Genomic DNA, 22,542 nt, shown 5'->3' with positions numbered 1-22,542 from the left:
GCATTATTTCATATGTAATAGAACACCCGTTTATCTAGTTTTATAAGAAATTGCTTAATTTTAATCAAACGTTAGCTTAAATTAATAAAATTAAACAACTTTAAGTGAAGTCTGATTTCCGAGTATTTTCAGTCTGGACAACAAATTAGAAACAGCATGGTTCGAGTGTTCCAAAGTCAAAACCTGTTGAAATGCCGCCAATATTTTTTTCTTCTACAAATATTTGCACCGTTTTTTAAACATTCCATCTAAAAGTTTCTGAAAATTAATTTGCTTTGCAGTATAAATGGGTAAAAGTAAGATTTGTGACCCATCAACAAGAAAAATAATTTTAAGTTTACATTTTGACAAAAACTGGAGTTACAGGAAAATTGCAAATCATTTAGAGTGTTCGATAAAAAGATATTCAATGCTACAGTTTATTTAAAAGAGCATGGTACTTCTGATTAAGTGCCTAAAAAAGCTCGACCATGAAAAACCACTGCACGCGAGCATAGGCAAATAATTCTTTTTGCAAAAATGGATCCATTTAAAGGTTCCAATTGTATTAGAAAATATGTTTTTGCAAACGTGTTAAAATCTCATACAATCTAAGCCACGACGTTGTAAAGCCGTTGCTGTCTATAAAGATTATAACAGTCTAAAAACAACCCCATACGTGCCCATACTATAATATTTCCTCCGCCATGCTGAACTGTTTATTTATTATCTAAGGCATGGTTAACTGAACGACGCGCGTATCCTTTGCCATCAGAATTGATTAAATTAATTTTAGTTTCATCCCAAAATAAAACTTTTTCACTGGCGGACTGTCCACTAGCAATATTTCTTAGTAAATGAAAATCGTTGTTCCCTGTACTGCCTAGTAAGAAGCTGTACTTTCCTGGCGTCTCTCCCAAAAAATTTTGCCTCGACTTACTGCCTGCGAACCGATCTCATCGACACATTGCGAGGTTCGTCTTCGGAAAAAACTAATTTTATTATAGAATTTGAACTTTTAAATGGATCCATCTTTGCCAAAAGAATCATTTGCCTATCCTCGCGTGCAGTAGTTTTTCATGGTCGAGCTTTTCTAGGCACTTGATCGGAAGTACCATGCTCTTTTAAATAAACTATAGCATTGAATATCTTTTTATCGAACACTCTAAATGATTTGCAATTTTCCTGTAACTCCAGTTTTTGTCAAAATGTAAACTTAAAATTATTTTTCTTGTTGATGGGTCACAAATCTTACTTTTACCCATTTATACTGCAAAGAAAATTAATTTTCAGAAACTTTTAGATGGAATGTTTAAAAAACGGTGCAAATATTTGTAGAAGAAAAAAATATTGGCGGCATTTCAACAGGTTTTGACTTTGGAACACTCGAACCATGCTGTTTCTAATTTGTTGTCCAGACTGAAAATACTCGGAAATCAGACTTCACTTAAAGTTGTTTAATTTTATTAATTTAAGCTAACGTTTGATTAAAATTAAGCAATTTCTTATAAAACTAGATAAACGGGTGTTCTATTACATATGAAATAATACTTAATCTCTAATACGTTAATACATAAATGTTAAATGAATTTGATGACTACTTCATCGTGTTACGAGTTTCTAATTAAACGTCCACCACTGTATATTAGTTTTATAACAAAATTATTTTTTTTTAATTTTTTTTTTGCAATAATTCAAAAGTTATTTCAAAATAAAAATTAGTCTTTGAATCCAGTACCGAAAACACACCGACAACTCCCGAAGCGTCACCCGGACGCGTGTGACGTCATAATGTTAGTTTTCACTGTGGTTTTCACACATTGCAGTTGATAGAAAAACGTATATAACTAAAACATTTTGACGTCACATCTATGGTGACCGGTCATGGCGCGTTTATAGTCACGTGATTTTAATTTAAATTTCATCAATTTTTAATTGCTTATAATTAATTGAAAAAAAAATGTTTTTGGAGTTTTTTGCATTAAATATCAATATTATTAATAATAAGGTTTTCAAATACATAAAAAAATCAATAATTTTTTTTTATTCAAATACTCAATTATAACTCCGAAAGCTACTTAGTAAGAGTCAAGAGATAAAAAATTGCATAAACAAAAATGGATGCCATTTATCATTCCACTATAGTAATTATGACCCGAAATGCCGGGCATTAGACACGGGGAATCCTATCCCAACCTCAAACCAATACTTTTTGTTCCAGAAACAAAGGCTGGCTTACTTTGCAAATGTTTTTAGTATAGCTATTGTCCTTTTGAAATATCGTTGATCATGTAAGGCCTGGATTAAATGCAACTAATCTAGTCTCTAAGTCAACGTGTTAGGTCTCATTTTACTACAACATATGTTAGATGAAGTTTGCTTTTTCAATGGGCTTTCAATGTATGAGCAGTCTGCGCTTGATTTTAGTGGTGATAATACGTGCTTAGTGCTGTGAAGTGTAAAAAATAACGCGTGAACATCAGTGTTACGGATAAAAGCTATGATTGCGTGAACCGAACTTGACTGTGTTAAATTAAACAGGTATGATTTAAACTTGGTTTAATCGCGCCGTCGCGAATTTTGTACAAGCGAGAACGTTGATCCCTATGTGATTAATAATTGCTCGATCTATAGAAAATTAAAGTGCATTTTTGCTATAAGAGCACTTATTGGTATTTATTTGAGAAAACACATTTTCTTTCTATCATTTCAATATTTTTATAAGAAGCTATCGCGTATATTTCTATGAAATCTTAATTGATCAAAACCGAAATAAATAACTTATCCCGGTGTTTTCAAAGCTCATTCGAAACGTGTAAAAAATATAAACAGTGCTATATGGTATGTAAACACAGTGACTATTAATAGTGACCTAATGGATCACATGGGCTTGGTGTTGAACGAACAGGTAAAGCTGCCCACTACATACACGACACTATGTATATTTTTTATTTTTATTTTATTAAATAAAAATATATCTTAGGTACCTATATCGTTTATTTTATTTTATTGCGTTCGTAATAGGATACAGACCTTAAAAACGAACGAAAAAATACCTATTAGAATTAAGGGTTTGGATATTGAATTTGCATGATTTTTTTTTGTTTCCATAGTAATGAAACACTTGGTGTCAAAACTGGGATATGTAGGTACCTACGCAGAATGTGTAGGTAACATTGCATAATTCATATGTTATAACTTATATCTAAACGATTTTTAGTGATTTTTAGTTTGTTGGATTTGTCTCCACTTTGCTAAGAGTAGGTATTTATTATAAGTACTACAGTAATACATATAGGTAGATAATAGAAGCTTAGCCAAATGGGATATAATATCGAAGTCTGTCTGACTGAACTACTCAGTCGGGTCACGTCCGGGGCGACCAGTATAGTTTTTCTAGTAATTCAATATAAATAACTTATTATGTATTTTGAAAGATAATAATTATGATTTATTGCGCAATATTTTTTCTTTATTTACGTATCAAATCTTTCCATCTAAAAATGTAGATTCCTTAACATTTGTGTGTGTAAACTGATACAATCTAACACTTCGTTTGTCAGATAGTACAGCTTTAAATGTTATCAGTATTTATTTACGGCAAGCTAATTAAATTTAATTAATTCATAAATTTAGTACGGTGTTGACAAACCAAATAATTGCGAACTTACGTTTAGATAATTCTGGCTTCGTCGAGTCAATAGAAGCTATAAACACACAAAGCATTTATTTAATTTGATGAAGTTCTAGAATGTTTTTAAAAACGTATTTTAAGAATTTTCAACATATAAAATAAATAATTTAGACCACTATCAAATATATTGTAGGTAAATAACGGATTTGTGATTTGAAATTATTAATCTGTGTATCATTTTGTCACGGTCAATTATTAAAAAAAAGGAATTGAACAAAGACAAAGTCGTCCGATGAATAGCGCCTCGAGTGTGGACAGGACGGGAGCCCGGGGCTAGTTTTTTTTCCATTTACGTGGTTACCTGTTTCCGAACGGGTCCTCGCAACGGCTGGTTAACTTAACAAGTGCAGCGCAAGAGTTGCCAACCTTTGGTTTAGGTGCTGGTTCATTTTCGAAGTTCTTTTTTTTTTCAAAAATGTAATTAGGAGCTGTTATTTTCAATGAGCCTGTGTAAAAAACAAAATGTGATTAGCTAATGATTTAAGTGTGATTACCTACATTTGTTAAGTTCGAGGAATCTCTGCGACCATTGAGCTATATTTTTAAAGAAAGATTATTATTATTGGTCTTGTTGGCAGAAAAAATATACCAACTTTATTTACCAATATTATAAAATACACGACTTTACATCATTCAATATTCTAAAATAAATAATTTAAGACACAGCCCATGAATTGTTTTTTCATGGACATAATATTATAAACAAGTTATAAATATAAAAATTTAAATGCTACCTATAACTCATATAAACTGTAACAAAAAATTCAGCTTTTTACTTCAAAGCAAAAAGTTTCACATCTCATATAATATCTAACACGTGTTGCAAGCTGCAATTATCTCTGGAAAGGTTGTGTTAAATCTGATACATGCGGTTAAAGTAAACCATACATGATCCCACTAAGTATTATTTTCGCAAACCGCATCGCACGGGGTCATTCGCTCACACGTTATCGCAGGATGTCCAACCAGTATACGAAACCCAGTGCAGTTTTAAATTATATTCAATAATATTAATAAGCATTAGGTTTAGTCTGGCTGTTTGTATACGATGACTAATGCGTAATTAGATTAAATGTGTCTGAAAAGTATAACACATGCTATCATACATTGTCCGAACATATGTGTCCGCCGCAAAGTCGTAATGAGTAACACAGAATCTGAAATCAAAGAATACTATAATAATTTGGAATAAGATATTGATATATCATAGATAGAAAGAATGGGGACAGACAGGAATGCAACCTATCATGAATCATCTATAGGCTATATTGAACAGAACAAATCGATTAAAACATCTATACATATAATAAATCTGTAGAAGGGTCAATTCTGTACATTGAAAATATTGAAAAAATAAATAGCAGGGGGTGTTATTGGATCGATACTAAACCCAAATATGTGATTAAAAAAATTTTTGTCTGTCTGTCTGTCTGTCTGTATGTGAAGACATCACGTGAAAACTAACGGTTCGATTTCGATGAAACTTGGTATAATTATTTATACCTTATTATCCTGGGCGTAAAATAGGATACTTTTTATCCTGGAAAAATACGCAGAAAAAAAAATCTTAATTTTTGTGTTTTATCCATAGACATTGTTTTGTAGAACCGCGAACACACGTTGCGTATTATTATAGGCCTAGCCGTAGGTATTTGGGTTCAATAGATATTTATAAGATGTCATTGTCAGAGTTAGGTACTCAAAATGGAGAAATAAACCATCCACGCGAAGACCAGCATCCGCGCGGACGGAGTCGCGGGCGGAAGCTAGTTTGTAATAAATCGGTGCCATGTCTATTGTTAGTGTTGCCGCTCGATAGTCCACTATCGATAGTCTATCGATTAACTATCGATAGTTGGGGAAAAGCAATAGTATCGATAGCACTATCGATACTATCGATAGTGTCGATACTATCGATAGTATCGATAGTCCTATAAGCGTAAATACTATCGACACATAGCAATACCATCGATAGTATCGATACTATCGAAGCTCAATATCGAACGAACTATCGATACTATCGATAGTGTCGATACTATCGAAGCTCAATATCGAACGAACTATCGATACTATCGATAGTGTCGATACTATCGATAATATCGTCCCATCGATAGTGACCTTTTTCTCGATAGTATTGCTAAAAAAAAAATTTAGGGAAAACGATCCCACAAAACAATAGGAAAAAAAGAAAGTCTCTTTATTACAACGATTAAACCAAATACTAGTCTTAACTTTTAAACTGAGTCTTAATATGGGTCGGTGGCACTGACTGACCCATTATACCAAGAAATCGTGAACAATACTATTGCACAATTTACTACTATCGATAGCTCAAAACTATCGATAGTATCAGTACTATCGATAGTATCGATTGTAGTTGCAATATTCAGTAGCAATAGTATCGATACTATCGACAGTATCGATAGTATAGCAACTACTGGCAATCAATACTATCGATTTTATCGATACTATTGCAGTTCATCAATAGTATTCCATGATTAACGCTATCGATAGTGCTATCGATATTCTGACTTATTTTCAAGGTCAACTATCGATAGTCAAACTATCGATAGTTCGGCAACACTATCTATTGTCTACTCTATGCGTTTATTTGAATTATACCGCATCCAAAATCGTCTAAAGCAGTGGAACGGTTACAGAATGCGCTACTAGAAATAATGTTAGAGTAGGTACGGATTTGCGTATCAAACTTCCACACAAAAGGCACAATTGAAATTGTTTATAACTTTAAGGATAGTAATACTAACCCTGTTTCTTGATGACTGATATACATATTATTATATTGTTAGTCCTCATAATAAGACTATCAACTACGTTGACCCTTCTTTTTTCTCTAATAAAACCTTACTGCCAGCGTAAAGCTGCAATACAAAAATAAACACTTAATCATACAAAAAATACACTTAGTAACAATGATAATTTTGAATCTATCAGCTCACACATTTACCCAATGAAAACTAAAATAATACCGACCTCTTCTGATGAGGTCGCCAGACGTGACGACATTATTTGAGGTGAAATTAATTGTACTGCGTTTGAACAAAACGGTCTCATATTTATAAATACCGTTTACACTGACATGATGTTGTGGTTTTATGACAACGCGAACGTTAATACTTAACGAGTGAACGAGACACTTAAAGTTAAGAGGTTCTCCGCAACATGTCGAAATCGAGCTGTTGAGCAATTTCATGAGTTTGTAATGTTATTGTTAATATGAATTCAATAAAATACGCTAGGTACCAGGATCTTCGGGCGCCGCCATCTGTCAATTTGTAGGCAGTAAACTTCTTCTGCAACATTTTATGGTATTTGCAGTTAGTTTGTCTGGCAACTACACCACCGAAACTAGCGCCCCCCCCAACATTTTATTTTTTTACTCCTAAACCAGATCAAATTTAAAAAATCTAGCTCGGTACTTTGCTAGTATATTACTTGTAGTATTTTTGGTATTACTTTTCATTATTTTGCATTCGGTAAATTAGGAGAACTTTTGATTACCGCCAAAAGTGGCCACTTTTGGCGGTAATCAAAAGTTCTCTAGAATAATGAACAGTTAGAATAGTGAAAAGTAATACCAAAAATACTACAAGTAATATACTAGCAAAGTACCGAGCTAGATTTTTTAAATTTGATCTGGTTAAGGAGTAAAAAAATAAAATGTTCGGTGGCGCTAGTTTCGGTGGTGTAGGCCTCTTATAGTTAGGTATTTCATTATACCATTCAAATTCAAAAATCGAACATTTATTTTTTTTTCAATTAGACTTCTTTTAGAAGCATAATGCCGTTTTGAATAGTCCCAACCTTAGATTACAAAATAAAAGACAGATGGAGCGTTGCCGAACTAAACCGAATAATTTATCGTCATTTTCAATAAAGCTATGTGTGCTGTCATTTCGCCGCTGCACTGTACGTACACGGTGCTTCTGTGTGCGTGTAATGTTGCCAGATATTGAAAAATTTCCCAAATTTTTCCCCGACTACGGAAAAAAGAGGGTTATGTTTTTCGAGTTTCTGGATGTATGTATAATATTTCTTTGACACGCCCTGCAGTATAAACCGTTGGACCGATTTTGAGTTGTGAGGTTTCATTGCAATGATCTGAATTATTATGTTAGTGGCTGTAGTGAAGTGGGCTATATACATAAATGAGAAGTCAAGTTTTAATTTTTATTTAAATTCTTTTATTACATAAAGTACCTGCCTACTAAAGTTATATATGGACAAAATAATTGTATTCAATTTTTTATTAAATAAATTACATAAAAAAAGTTTCAATATTAACTATAATAATTATATTATTTTTTATTTTTCATAATATATGAATACGAATAGCGATAGTTTTTAGTCAAGAATACGGGACATTTTATTTTCATCATATCCATCATGGAGTTCACATAAATTAAATCGCTTGCGAAAACGACTATGACGTTTTTAAGCTTTATAAAAGTAACAAAATAATGTATTATGCTTATTGAAATAATCTAATAATTATCATGAACCTTTAGTGCACTATACAAATAATCACATTCACGATCGAAAAATCCAACAGCATTACCCTGAAGATCCTTTAACCATTTTACCGTTTTACCAATAAAAATGGCAAATTCATTTTCAAAATACTGGCAACATACGTTGAAGTTTTGTATTCCTTCATATCTGTAAAATTATTATTCGTATTAAAGAAATAAATCAGCCAAATAATCTACAGAAAACCTGTGAAACTATGTTTTATCTTTTTTTTTGTTTTCGGGAACAAATTTTACAGCGTTTTATTATCACAAGACGGCATTTTTTTACTAAAATTGCAAACCCTTTTTGACGTATTGCATGACACTATATGCGCTATAGCACTGGTGCAGCGACGTATTTGTTTTTGATTTCGTATTTTCTTTGACAAGGGCGACGGGCGGTTGTCATGCTCCATCTGTACTTTATTTTGTAATCTAAGGTCCCAACATAGATTTACCATGAACTGAAAGCAGTACAGAGGAGTGCAGGCAAGAAACTGTAATAAATAAAATAAGTAGTTACTTACATAGAATATTTCCTATATGCTCGCCCAAATAAAAATAAAATACTAGATAATCCTAAAACCCGAAAACCATAATAATTATTGATTATATAAAAAATAATTTAATTGAGTTGCGTCATTTGTTACAAAAAGTTTATTTAAAACCATTTATCAACTTCGACGTGCCGGCACTAATTATAGGTTATCTGTCAATGATTCCCGCAATTACAATCAATTATTAATCATCACAAAATAACATTTATTATAGTTTACATTGCCATTAATACAGCTTGTAAACTGTTTCGTACAAACTTAAATATCAAGACAATAATACATTGTAGATAAAAATTTAATATCCTAGACAAAATTGTTGCTCATCCCTATTCGGAGATAGATTTGACTTTTTGTTAACACCTTTATTTGTTAGTATAATTCGACATCGGGAGCGAGAAAAAAAGTAATAGACATTACTTTTGACAGGGGTTATATAATGAAGTTGTCGTTTTTAGGGTTCCGTAGCCAAAATGGCAAAAACGGAACCCTTATAGTTTCGTCATGTCCGTCTGTCCGTCTGTCCGTCTGTCCGTCTGTCACAGCCGATTTACTCGGAAACTATAAGTACTACAGTGATGAAATTTGATGGGAATATGTGTTGTATGAACCGCTACAAAAATATGACACTAAATAGTAAAAAAAAGAATTGGGGGTGGGGCCCCCCATACATGTAACTGAGGGATGAAATTTTTTTTTTCGATGTACATACCCGTGTGGGGTATCAATGGAAAGGTCTTTTAAAATGATATAAAGTTTTCTAAAAAACATTTTTCTTAAAGTGAACGGTTTTTGAGATATCAGCTCTCAAAGTCGTAAAAAGTATGTCCCCCCCCCTCTATTTTTATAACTACGGGGTATAAAATTCTAAAAAAAATAGAGGTGATGCATGCTAATTAACTCTTTCAACGATTTTTGGTTTGATCAAAGTATCTCTTATAGTTTTTGAGATAGGTTGATTTAACTGTAATTTATTATATTTGCTGCTACGGAACCCTTTGTGCGCGAGCCCGACTCGCACTTGGCCGGTTTTTATTTTTATACGCACTCGGGCGTTCTCACGGCTTGCCCATTGTAGGAGCACGTCCCGAACGCTCTCAATCAATTATGTTAACTGTGATAATTTTGTTTTTTCTAATATTTTTTGTGGTTTCACGTCTCCAAGTTATTTGTATGGTCAACAGACACATTATACGCCTGTTACACGCTTATTATTTTGTTAGCATTGGGATTTTCATACAGAAAAAGGATTTAGTAAATAGATGAGTAACAGGAAAATTGACTAGGTATCGGTCATTTCTGCTTATCTTGTCTATTTATTGTTCATGTATTGTATTAATAGCAAAAGCGTTAGATTGTAAATATGTTTAAGATAAATAGAATTGAAGTGCAAGTTCATAGAAAACCGAGGAGAAAATTGAAAAACGATTTTACACACATGAAAAGTATTCCTTAACCCTAGCAATATTTTTTGTACAGTCCTTCCTCTGCCTCTCAGAGTACCTAAAGTTGATGAGATACTTTTCTAGTTATTTGATTTAATATCGACGGTGGTAACTGAAAATGATGCTTATTGCATCCTAGTTTAGGATATGTGTATCACACACAACGACTACTACAATATTTATCTGTTTAAACAGTTTTTACTAGCACATACGTAGGTACCTAGTCTGTTTCATACTTAAAGGATTTAGGGGCAAATTACAGCCAGGATCCCCAGTCTGATGCTCACGTGTCCACCATACCTTACGTAATGATCTAAGACCATGCCCCAAGAAAAATAATATATTAGGGCAGCATTTCCCAACCTTTTCAAAAGGCGGACCCCAAGCGCCACTTTATCATGATCCGCGGACCCCCAAAAAACTTATTCGCATAAGTTAATCTATATTATTTTAAAAAATTAATTGATTTGTTGCCACCCATCACTTGACAGATTATTCTTTCTTAAAACTGAAAAAAACTAGGTTTGGCAGTCAGAATAGTCTGGTCACTAATTTCGCATTCGTAATTTACTTGATTTGTCTGCGGACCCCCTGGGATATGCAAGCCAAGTTAGGAAACGCTGTATGTAGGGAATAACAGTTTTTTGCTATGTGGCCGCACATTACACATACCTATGTAGCTATTAAATATTCCCGTGTTATTTTATCCAGAATGTGGCCGTCAGCGTCCTGGTCAGCGCAGACGATGTGCGCTGGCGTGGCGCTGGCTCTCTCGCTGACTCTCAGCGCGGGCCGGCGCGACTACAAGGACCAGGATCGCATGAACTCCGACATATCGCTGTGGATTGACGAGCGGCAAGTTCGCATGTTTAGCGGTAAGGTCACATATTACATAATATGTTCATAGACAGTAGACAATGCAATTTAACGAACTATTCTCTAGGTCGTATACGTCTACTTTTACAACGTCTATTTATCTATGATAGTCGCCAATCGCCTATGATTTTCCATATTATACCATCTGTAGAGCCTTTAATATATGCATAATGAAACATGCTGTAGGGTTTGAATCTCCAGAAAATTTACGAAAATTAAAATAATACGATTTGTTAATTATATTGTGGTAAAGACATATTGTATAACATTTTGTCTTCTAAAATTTCCCAAACCACATAGAGATAACAAAATAATAAGCAAATAATGTCACAACAACCCACAGCAACAACCCGTTTACTTTAGAACTCAATATGACATTTACTTAACTGTGGATCGCTCACCTACCTGCAAAGTGGTTTTGCGGTCAATGCATAGCCATCGCTGTATGGCTGTCGCTGTTTCGGTGTCTACTGTCTACACCTGTGGTCTACACGCATTTGTAGACACCGAAGTTATGAAGCTATACAATTAGATATGTTTACTGAAATAGGATTTAATTTAAATATTATTGCAAATGGAAAAGTTTGATAACATACTCACATAGGCGAAAATCTGGCTATTCTTTTCACTGTTTGTGGATCTTTTGCCTATGTCGGTTAAATTTCCTACCAAATTTACAATGACTTGTATGCTATTGGATAATATCTAGATATCGAAATTAAACTTAACCAGGAACATAAATTAGTAATTACTAAACCTTTAATTTCAGGTATATCAATGCAAGTATTCGCAATACAAAATGGAAACATACAACCATACATCCTGGATCCAAATTTTTCGCACAAACTTCCAATTATTCCTTCAGAGGTCGGATATGTTAACTTCACGTGGAGGTCCAAAAAGAGATATTATTATAATTTCGATATACTTACCTCTTCTGATCTGAAGGTTTTGAAACCTCCTATTCTCTCCATCAAAACACAAGGCAGGGTGCCTAAAACACCCAAAGGTAAAGTATAAATTACATTTATTCAATTTTTTATTTAATTACGTTTTTTTTACTTCTTCACTTCAATGTCAAACTAAACGCATATCTGTTATTTTCTAATGCATTCCAAATTTTCTTTCATTTTACACGAGAATTTTTTTAATTAAAAATTTCAATTTTCGAACTTCTATAGACCAGAATATTTTGTTTTGTTATTGGTAGGTACGGTAGATACTGATTTTTTATAGGAACCGCCATTTTTTGAAAAATTTATTGTTATCGCATTACATTAAATATTGAAATAAAAACACTTTTTGACTAGTATTTGACTAAACATTGTTGCTTTCGTTTGAAATAATATGCATGTTTTATTATTGGGTTATTTTTTACCATAAATTAACTATTATTTACAGAATTTAGTATATTTTTGCCCTGCATGGGCAACGTGAGTGGTGTGACAACATTTGAAATAGGGCTAGTGCTAAAAAACGGTCGAGGCATCCCCCTAAAAGGCACCCCCTTAAGATTAAACCTAAAGAAGGAATGCGCACAGAGAGGTGTGTATTTAGAAAGGACAGGTATTGTATCGCCAACGCATTTTTAACACTTTCACGTTTGTATTCTTGAATATTTAAATATTGTATGGATTTTGTGACATTTTTTAAGAAAAAAAAATCTGTTTGAATAAGTATTAATAGAGATAGCTAACAATCTTAATATATATAAATCTCGTGTCACAATGTTTGTCCTCAATGGACTCCTAAACCACTTAACCGATTATAATAAAATTCGCACACCATGTGCAGTTCGATCCAACTTGAGAGATAGGATAGGTTTTATCCCGGAAGTCCCACGGGAAAGGGAACTATGCGGGGTTTTCTCTGAAAACGCGGGCGAAGCCGCGGGCGGAAAGCTAGTAAAATATAAATATTTATATATTCGCAGAAATACAAACGTAATGCTTTTTTTTACTTTTTACTAGAGATTCTATAAGCAGTTCTAACTAAGACTTAAAATTCATTTTTAATCTGTAAGTAATTATAAACAATCTATAAATTTTAAAAAATCGATTAATAAAAGTGTTCTCCTCATCTTAATAATTATGGAATACTTAAATTATTCATATTCTAAAGATCTTGCTTTTGAGCTTAAATTTATAAAGATTGTTTAGGAATTACAACAACTGAAGAAATTTTTATTGAATATACATTTGGATAATATTATAGATTCTCATTTCTTATAAAACCATTCAGCTTATTAATTCTTATGCTAATGACGAAAACACAGGAACACTTACTAAAACTACCCAAGCTTATAAATGCTTTGGCTTCAAATAATACTTCAAGTATCCAGCCATAAAACTTAATATATTAAGCAATATTTTACAATAATGTTCTTTGTAGCGTTTGTGTTCGTGTGCATTGAACAATACAGTAATTGACACCATATTACCTATTGTACTTATTATTGTTTCATAACCTATAAATGTCAAATAAATAGGTAGACTAAACAAACATAAATTATAAAAATACGGTTAACAAACGTAGCTGAGACGCGTTTTTGTCATATCAAAGATCTCTACGATCACGTAATTTCTGAATTTCACACAAAGACTGTTCGTTAAGGTGTCAATAACCTGTAGAATTTACCCTACTAATATCGTTTCATCACCAGCCTGCTCGAACTGTCAGGCGATATTAACCAAATGCTTTATTTCCCGGGTCTCGCCGAGCGCGCTGATTGGCTCATCTCACGGTGCCTCTGCTCACAGAATTTTGTTTTTAGGTTTGTACGCTTGCTTTACTTTACTAACTTAACCGTAGTTAAAATTAAGAAATATACCCATTATGAAATCTAAGTTTTTTTAGCGATTTAATAAGTATGTTTACCATTTATAATGGTTCTGAAACTTAAGGCTTAGAGTTTTAGGCACTGTTAGCCAGGTAAGAAGTCGTCAAAATACCTATAAATATAAACTGCCTATATATTACATCACAACTAATACATGCATATTTCACCATTTCATTGCGAATAGGTAATTAGTTTTAGATACACCATTTAAAAATAAATTGATATTGACAGGTCCAGATCCGGAATGCGATAAAAAGTGCGCGAACCAAGGTTGGTGTAACAGCGAAAAGATATGTCAGTGTCCAGAGGGTTACATGGGGCAACACTGTCGTACTGCGCTGTGTTACCCGCAGTGCATGAATGGCGGGAACTGTACCGCGCCAGGCGTGTGTTCCTGCCCCCCTGGTTATCAAGGACGCCATTGTGAAGGAGGTATGGTACTTTTACTGTTTTTCTTTTAGTATATTTAGGTCACTAGCCTCAATATGTATAGGTAAGGTAACACCACAGTATTACAATATTATTTCCTACAGTAAGGCAACGCCTTTGAAGTCGCGTGATGCTGCCGCTAATTACGCTGCCACACGAAAATATGCTAGGTTTGCAACTTGCAACAAATTGGAATTAAAACAATTGTAATTATTACTATTATGGTGTAATGAAATTGCCGCATTTTTAACCGACTTCAAAAAAAGGAGGAGGTTATCAATTCGGCCGGTATGTTTTTTTTTTATGTATGTACACCGATTACTCCGAGGTTTCTGAACCGATTTACGTGATTCTTTTTTTGTTCAACGCGGGATGGTGTCGAATTGGTCCCATAAAAATTTTATTCGGATAGGCCCAGTAGTTTTTATTTTATGAGCATTTTTGTCTGTATTTGTAAATGTTGCAAGTGCAAGTTTGAAGTCGGTTGTTTTTAACGCAGGAGCAGTTATCACTTGTATATCAAATGTAACGTATTTTCGATAGGACACTCCATAACAGATCTGTTCTTTCTGCCATCTGGACTTTAATGAATTCACTTTCCGTTTTGTATAATATTTTTCTTGTTGTTGTTATTACTTTTTTATCAATTTCCTATGTTTAGTAATAATTTAAGATACGTGAGCCATTTATAAATACTTATTCCGTTATCTTTGTTATTATTTACAATTTACATAGTATATAAGGTAAGGCCTTGGCCTTTCAGCGTTTGATAGTTTATCACTACATTGTGATAACTCGTGAATACAATATCTGTATTATGTATCAACTTCGCTCTCCTGGTAACGGGATAAAAGTATCACGAGATAGTTTTTCATCCCCATTTAAAAGGTGAAAAAGCAAAATAAATTGCCTATTAATCCTTCAAAGTTCATTCGTTCAAACTCTGTACAAAAAAATCCAGATTTCTACTAGATTTGATGATAGGGATAACTCGAACATTACTTTTGGCAAATTAACTCTTTATTACTATGACTATTTACAAAAATATAAATTCGTTAAAACTAGCAATAATACTCATATCTTCTTCGATATAGCGATCGCGACTTTACACCCGGTTTTAATAACTTCAGTTAGTGCTTGATAGAACGGAGCCTGTTCGGCACCATGGTCGATTCCTGTGTCATGGTGCTCCTGTTCTTCATCACGGAACTTTGTGATTGTTTCTAGGATCTCTTTGTCGATGTTTGGGTCTTCCATGAGTGTTCTGAGCTGGTCATTGTAGTGGTCTACTATGACGGTTTCCACGGCCACTGTGCAGGCCATAGCTGCTTCTTTGCCTAGTAAAGCTGTGCCTGAAACAATAGTGTATCATTTTTTAATAAGTCTTTTTGTCTTTAGAAAACACTCTTGTCTTTAAATTAGAAAAAATAGAAAGTTTTTTTTTTCTTTTTGCACGCCTCATAAGCGAAGCGTTGAGGTGGGTACTACTGTCACTTCGCGCAAAACATCTGATTTTTCAAACTTAAAATGTCTTTATGTATCATACATTGCACTTGTAAGATAATACATACACACACATATTAAGAAAAAACACTATTTTTAACATTCATGATATTTTTGATGTCATTTTTGTTATTTAAACTAGTTAAAAAACAGTTTAAAAAAGTTCTGTCGTGGACCACTAATTTAATATTATCTTTTTTAAATTTACAACTTAATACTGTTCAACATGATGTTTTTATTGACTTTTGAGACATAAAAGTAATATAAAACAAATAGGTAAATCAATTACAAACGGAAGAGAATATAACAAAAATTAGAGGAAAAGTTAATTAGGGTCGACCTGTGGTCGTGATTCAAGGGCAAAAAACAGGTTTATCGATTTTTGAAAAAACCTATAACTGCGGAATAAAGTTATACTTAGTAGGTTATTAATTTTTTTACTACAACTTTTGCACACTTCACACAAAACCTCAAATATCGAAATATCCCAGTTCGTGGATAAGACATAAAATAGCAATTTTTTTTAATAAACAATAGAAAATTACGACAAAAAATCGGCCAAGTGTGAGTCGGACTCGCGCACCGAGGGCTCCGAGCAAACCTATTTTTTTAATAGGTTGTATCTTACAATTTTATTTAAAGGAATTTTTTCTTTATCTTGTGCTATAAGTCGTTGCTTTTAACCAAATTTCAAGACTGTGTTCACGGGAAGTAGGTACCTTGTAGGTTTTGATTCCCTTGCAAGTAGTTGCGAGTTACAGAATATGAGGCTCTATTTGCTTTTTCTTCAGATTGCGTTGACATAGAATTTGAATTAAATAACAGATTTAAGTTATTATAGACCTGAGTTCTGATGTGAATATCAATTTAATACATGTAGAAGTTCATGAGTAAAGGGATTGTAAGTTAAAAATTATTTGAAAAAATATATTTTTATTTAATTTAATTAAATAATTAGGGTTTTTGCAGTTATTCCTACATCTGTACTATAAGACGATACTTTTTAACTCAATTTCAAGACTTTGTGCTTACGGGACAGGGTGCTCCCTGCAGGTATTGATTCCTTTGCTAATGTCGAAATCCTACGGTCTACGGTCCCTTGATGCTGTGAAAAATTCAAACGTATAAGCCAATGCAATCAAAAGATGCAGCTGTAAATGCTGAAATTTTTCGCAAAATTCGACACTCCCTAGGAAATCAAAGCCTACAGGGTAGTTCCCGAGTACACAGAGTCATGAAATGTAGTACAATGTAACATCTTATAACGCAAACTAGCTAGCCCGCGGCTTCGCCCGCTTTGTCTAAAACCTTATAAATTATACATATACTATTCCTCTTGAATCACTCTATCTTTAAAAAAACCGCATAAAAATTCGTTGCGTAGTTTTAAAGATTTAATCATACAAAGGGACATAGGCACAGAGGAAACGACTTTGTTTACTAATTGCGAAAAACATGAATTTTTACTTAGATTATTATAAAAAAAATATTTAAAAAAAATTTTAAACTTACAACCCTGTTACTCATGAACGCTTACATATTGTATTAAATTGATATTCATGCCAAAAACTTAAGTCTATGATACCTTGCTATAATAAAATCAAACTTCTATGTCAACGAATCAGAAGATACAGCCGTAAATGTCGACATTCGCAAGGGTATCAAAACTCAAAACCTACAGGGTACTTTCCGTAAACTCAGAATCTTGAAATTCGGTACGAAGTAACATCTTATAGTACAGATACTAATTGCAAAAAATATATATTTTTTAATTAAATATATCTTGAACAATTTTCAAGTTTGTCTGCCTGTCAAGACCCTTTTTCTCAGGAACGCGTGGAGGTATCAATCTGAAATTTATACCGAATAATCAAATCTACGGTTCCTTAATGCTGTGAAAAAATCAAACTTATAAACCAACGCAATCAAAAGATGCAGCCGTTTATGCTGAAAATTATCGCAAATTTCGACATTATCGGCAAGGGAATCAAAACCTATATTGTACTACTTCCCGTGAACACGAGTCTTGAAATTTGGTTAAAAGCAATGTCAGCACAGATGGATGAAAAATTGCTAAAACATACATTTCATGCTTATCAACATTCTCAAGTGTCGCCAGGAATCAAAACCTACAGGGTACTTCCCGTGAACACAGAATCTTGATATTTTGTAGAAAGTTACGTCTTATAACACAGATAAAGGAAAATTTGCAAAAAGCATAAATTTAAAATTAAAAATGTTTGTACGGAACTCTTGGTTCGCGAATCCGACTCTACGTATCAATTAAATTATCAAAATATAGCTTTTGTAAATTGACCACGACTATGTGACCCCCCCCTGGCACTAAAGCTGGATCCGCCCTTGTGTCTTGGACGTCCGTGTGTCTGTATGTGCGGAGGATTTTCTTGTTAACACGATAGCGACCGAAATACTTTACTAATCGAGTCCTTTTTTTTCTCTTACGCTTGAGTATGCTCAGGAATAGAACCCTTTCATTTTTCAGGGTCTGATTCGATGTGGTTTAATTGTTATTAAATAAACAAAAAAAAATCGACTGTTCTCCATAATTTTAGTATATCTATATATATTCTTTATTTACACCATATACATAAATATCTACATACTTATATTATATACACCTTTATAAATAATCAATTTTATTGTAAAGGATGAGATTATGAGGCGTGCACTTTTGGATTTTCCAAACTTTTTTTATGATGAAAACATAAAACTATAGTAGAGCCATTTTAATAGGCAACATTTGACAGTTCAACAAAATTCAACAACGTAACCTAGTAACGACGACATAGAATAACATGATATTTCGTTTTGTTAGAACTGCACATTTGCTTAACTTTTTTCAATAACGATTACATATTTTTAATAATAATGACCGATACAAGTAATTTTAAGATTTCATTTTACTGATAAACCATCCTAAACATAATAAACAATTTCTGAATTGAAGAACTGACGTCGCTACAATTTTGTGTCAATAAACCTTTTTTCTTTTTAAATACTAGAGACGTTACTCTAAAAATCGAAATCTGACATCTAGAATCGAATGCATTGATTACTTGTGAATAAAAATCATCATAAATTAATAAATTCGATTGACAAATGTTTCAAATCCGTATCGATTAATACACTTTAATCGATGTTTTTAAGCAGGTTACCTCTCTTCGAAGATAAAATTGATAGACGTCAAATGTTGCCTATTAAATTGGCTCGACTATAACACGGTAAGAGCTAACAAAATCAGGTTCAGCGATTACCTCTATAAAATCGATAAGTCATAAGAAATAGTCAAGCAAAAGATTTTTTTATTTAACAATTCATCAAAATTTCTTCAGGGAATAAATACAAGTTATAACAGGGATGAATGCAATTATTTTCGAATCGAGCGCAACAAAAGTCCTTGTCATCTAATTGACTACAAAATATTATCTTACCTGCACCAAGCGCAAATCCAGCTACATTCCACAGTGGCATCATCACAGTGGGTCTAACTCGATACTTGGAGATCAGCTCTTCGAACTTCTCCCTGTGTTTTTTCTCCTGTTCCCACATGTGCTGGATCAGAGGTCCTTCTTTGCTAGTACCCAGAACGGCCATTTGCCCCGCGTATATACGATCCGCTCCTAACTCCCCTGCATGATCTACTCGGATTATCTCATTCAGCTGTAACAGTAGACTGATTTTAAGTAAAAACTTAAATATATTATAAAGTATGTACTATAGTGTATTACACTTTGACACGTAAAAATCAGGATTTAGGTCAGGAATCAGGATCAAAGGCACTGCTTTTCCAATTAATTACTGGATTGAGGTATTCATGCAAATAAAATAAAAAATGACATCGTTACTTAAACATGCACAAAGTATTTCTACTGAAAATGTAATCTAAGTACTTACATGTGGATTTTTTCTCCAAGCAGATGAGTGGGCTTGTCGCACATGACGTAACATTGGCGGCGGTCGGAACATTTTCTAAGGAGAAATAAATATATTTTCTTATAGTTTAGTATGAAATGTGTTTAATGAATGAAGATAATATATTTCTAGTTGTGATTAATAACAATATACGTGGTTTTTGTTTCAGGTATTTGTTCACAAAAGTGCTTAAATGGCGGAAAATGTATACAGAAGGACACGTGCGAATGTCCAAAGGGATATTATGGATTGCGGTGCGAATTTTGTGAGTATAGCTTTATTGATTTTACAAACAACTTTAACTACATTTATTAATACATTTAATATGACTTGGCAACAACCGAGTTTTAATTCGACTTTTCAGCTTACAAACTGCTTTTCGACCCGGTGATTTAGTAGTACTTATTTTTTATGCTTAATTATGACGTTCTGCAAGTTTGAATTACTTCATAATATGTATTCGTGCATTTCAAAACGTGTCTTCTCAATTTCAACCGTTCACAATTGCTAGGTAATCTTTGAATTCCCAAACATCCTTTATTCATTGATCCATTGTCTCCAGCAAAATGCGTGATCCCCTGCCTGAACGGGGGCCGCTGCAAGGGGGTGAACAAGTGCCGCTGCCCCGCCGGGTTGGGGGGCAACCACTGCGAGGTGGGGCGGCGCGGGGGGGAGTGCGTGCGCGCGTGTCGTCACGGCGTGTGTCGGGGGGGCGCGTGCTTGTGTGAGCCTGGCTGGCGGGGGCGGTACTGTCATCGGACTTATGGTGAGAGTTATATGGTGTAAGGCCCGTTTAGCAATAAGTATCCTAGGCATTATTTTATAGTGGGGAAGTCTAAGTATCCTAGGTCTGTGTTTGCGAAGCACTTAATGCTATACACAAACTTGGGCAATAGAAGAAGCAAAGCAAGTTTTCGAGTTGTAACAAGGTGGTGTTGGACCATCGAAGAAGGTATGGAAGTTGTGCAATATTAGAGATAATTTTGTGTCATAGTGAGATTTTGCAAGATGGACTGGGGAGATGTTACAGCTTCAAAGTTCTCACAAATATGAAATTTTACAATATTCGCATGTTACTGAAAGCTGGAGTTTCCCCCAATTTGTCATTTGGCCTATGGTAATTGAGAATTATGTGATACAAATCAATTCCCGTTCATTATTCATGATAACGGAGTCATTAGTCAATATACCCACTCAACCTTTAGCATAGTTGTAACTGCAATCATTATAATAGGAACAGTTTATGAAATATGATTATTATCATATGTTTCATAAATAAAAGGGGTTGAACTGGCGTTTTGTAATAAACTTTCCAAGCTCAAATTATCTCAGCAATCAGCTGACTTGTATAACATCAAACACGCTCACTATATTGTATAAACTGCTTACGTTGGACACATCACATGCACATGACATTTTATAAAATACTTTAATTTTAAAATATTTATTTAGAGAAAATTACATCAGTAATCAGCACACTACTTTACTCCTTGATGAGAAATATCTTGTTTATTAAGTTTTTAATTTACAGGTTCGTCAGAAGAATCAGGAGAATACAAGAGGCCCCGATGAGAGAAAGCAATGAAACTTAATATATATACTTAAATACCTTGTGATTTAATTAAGAAATTTTATATCATACAAAGTGTAATAATATTAGTCATTTAGTTTTTAAGGCTAGCATATTATGTATAGAATAAATACTATTAATTTTATCAGACAATAAATAATTTAATATTTGTATGAATTTATTTCTCACTACCTGTTCTCATATCTGTGTTGCAAACGTATAAGATTGGTTGGGTCTCCTATTTCAAAACCCAGTTACCTATACTGAGAAAATTTATCACCTGCTTGCCCAGAGGAATAAAAAGTTTTGAAATACATCTACTTCCTTGATATATAAAAATTAATGATTGAAAAATATATTAGTACCTACATAATAATTTTTCAACTTGACGAAATTCAAATAGGAACCCGTCTTAACCCGTCTGAGGTAAAAAATACAAAAAAAAATTGCTTCGTGACCCACCTCCTTAATTTAAAGTCATATAAAAAAAACATAGTTATTAGCTGATTTGATTTTATAATTTCATAATATTGCTTAATATTTTTGGAGAAGAAATACTTACCGAATTACCACTTCGATTGTTATATTATAAAAAGGAGAACATACTTTTTAATTATACAAAAACCCTAAGCAAAAACCGTACCCAAACTGTTTAATGTCGTTCGAGAATCGATAAACAAAAAATATATCATTATCATAACCTCAAAGTAAATACATAGCTGTGAATTTAACTTAACATAAAGCTTGCTTTCCATTCTGTATTGTTATTTATAACCACAAAACCTTTTAAAATAATATGTATAAAACGAAAAAAGCGTATTTTCTACTAGGGCAAAATTTCTTATTTCATCACATAAATCTTCGAATTTTATAAAAATAACAAACATGTATGTATACTTACGATTGTTTTTTCCTCAGGTTAAGAGTTAAGACACAAGTTTTTATTAATTTAACACTAACTATGTACCTATCGTTGTTTTTAAAAATTTTAATGAATTACTACTGACAATCCAGAAAATATCCAGCAAATGTTTACAATTTTAGCTGTCAAAACTAGTTCTTGAAAATTGGGATAGATTGCGCTACTGTATGACATGATCAATGTTTTCCAAAATAAACTCGGAATGGAATTTTTCTCATTGCCAAGCTCCTATGGCCTAAATAAATTTTAACTAGAAATTTCAACGA

The 22,542-nt window shown here is 33.2% G+C and overlaps 2 protein-coding genes across 3 annotated transcripts; one reads left to right on the top strand and one right to left on the bottom strand.

Moving 5' to 3' along the window:
* The first annotated feature begins 2,395 nt into the window (after positions 1–2,395).
* LOC123695324 (protein shifted) lies at positions 2,396–21,493 on the top strand. 2 transcript variants are annotated; one of them, XM_045641155.1, is made up of 8 exons: positions 2,396–2,520; positions 10,916–11,079; positions 11,850–12,089; positions 12,482–12,625; positions 14,151–14,351; positions 19,954–20,049; positions 20,347–20,550; positions 21,316–21,493. In XM_045641155.1, exons 2-8 carry the CDS (start codon positions 10,917–10,919, stop codon positions 21,354–21,356), a joined length of 1,089 nt encoding a protein of 362 aa, XP_045497111.1. In that variant the 5' UTR covers positions 2,396–2,520; position 10,916; the 3' UTR covers positions 21,357–21,493. The 2 variants fall into 2 exon arrangements, with proteins under 2 accessions (XP_045497111.1, XP_045497102.1); XM_045641146.1 differs by having other exon boundaries at positions 12,482–12,646.
* LOC123695651 (5-demethoxyubiquinone hydroxylase, mitochondrial) lies at positions 15,347–22,406 on the bottom strand. The gene is made up of 4 exons (XM_045641559.1): positions 22,256–22,406; positions 19,767–19,841; positions 19,304–19,532; positions 15,347–15,700 (listed from the first exon to the last, which is right to left on the bottom strand). Exons 2-4 carry the CDS (start codon positions 19,836–19,838, stop codon positions 15,423–15,425), a joined length of 579 nt encoding a protein of 192 aa, XP_045497515.1. The 5' UTR covers positions 19,839–19,841; positions 22,256–22,406; the 3' UTR covers positions 15,347–15,422.
* Between the last annotated feature and the right edge of the window lie 136 nt (positions 22,407–22,542).

The sequence above is a fragment of the Colias croceus genome, chromosome 1 (genome assembly GCF_905220415.1).
Source record: "Colias croceus chromosome 1, ilColCroc2.1".
Lineage (NCBI taxonomy): Eukaryota > Metazoa > Arthropoda > Insecta > Lepidoptera > Pieridae > Colias > Colias croceus.
The sequence above is the reverse complement of the archived record's forward strand: the minus strand, read 5'-3'. Positions and strand labels throughout refer to the sequence as shown.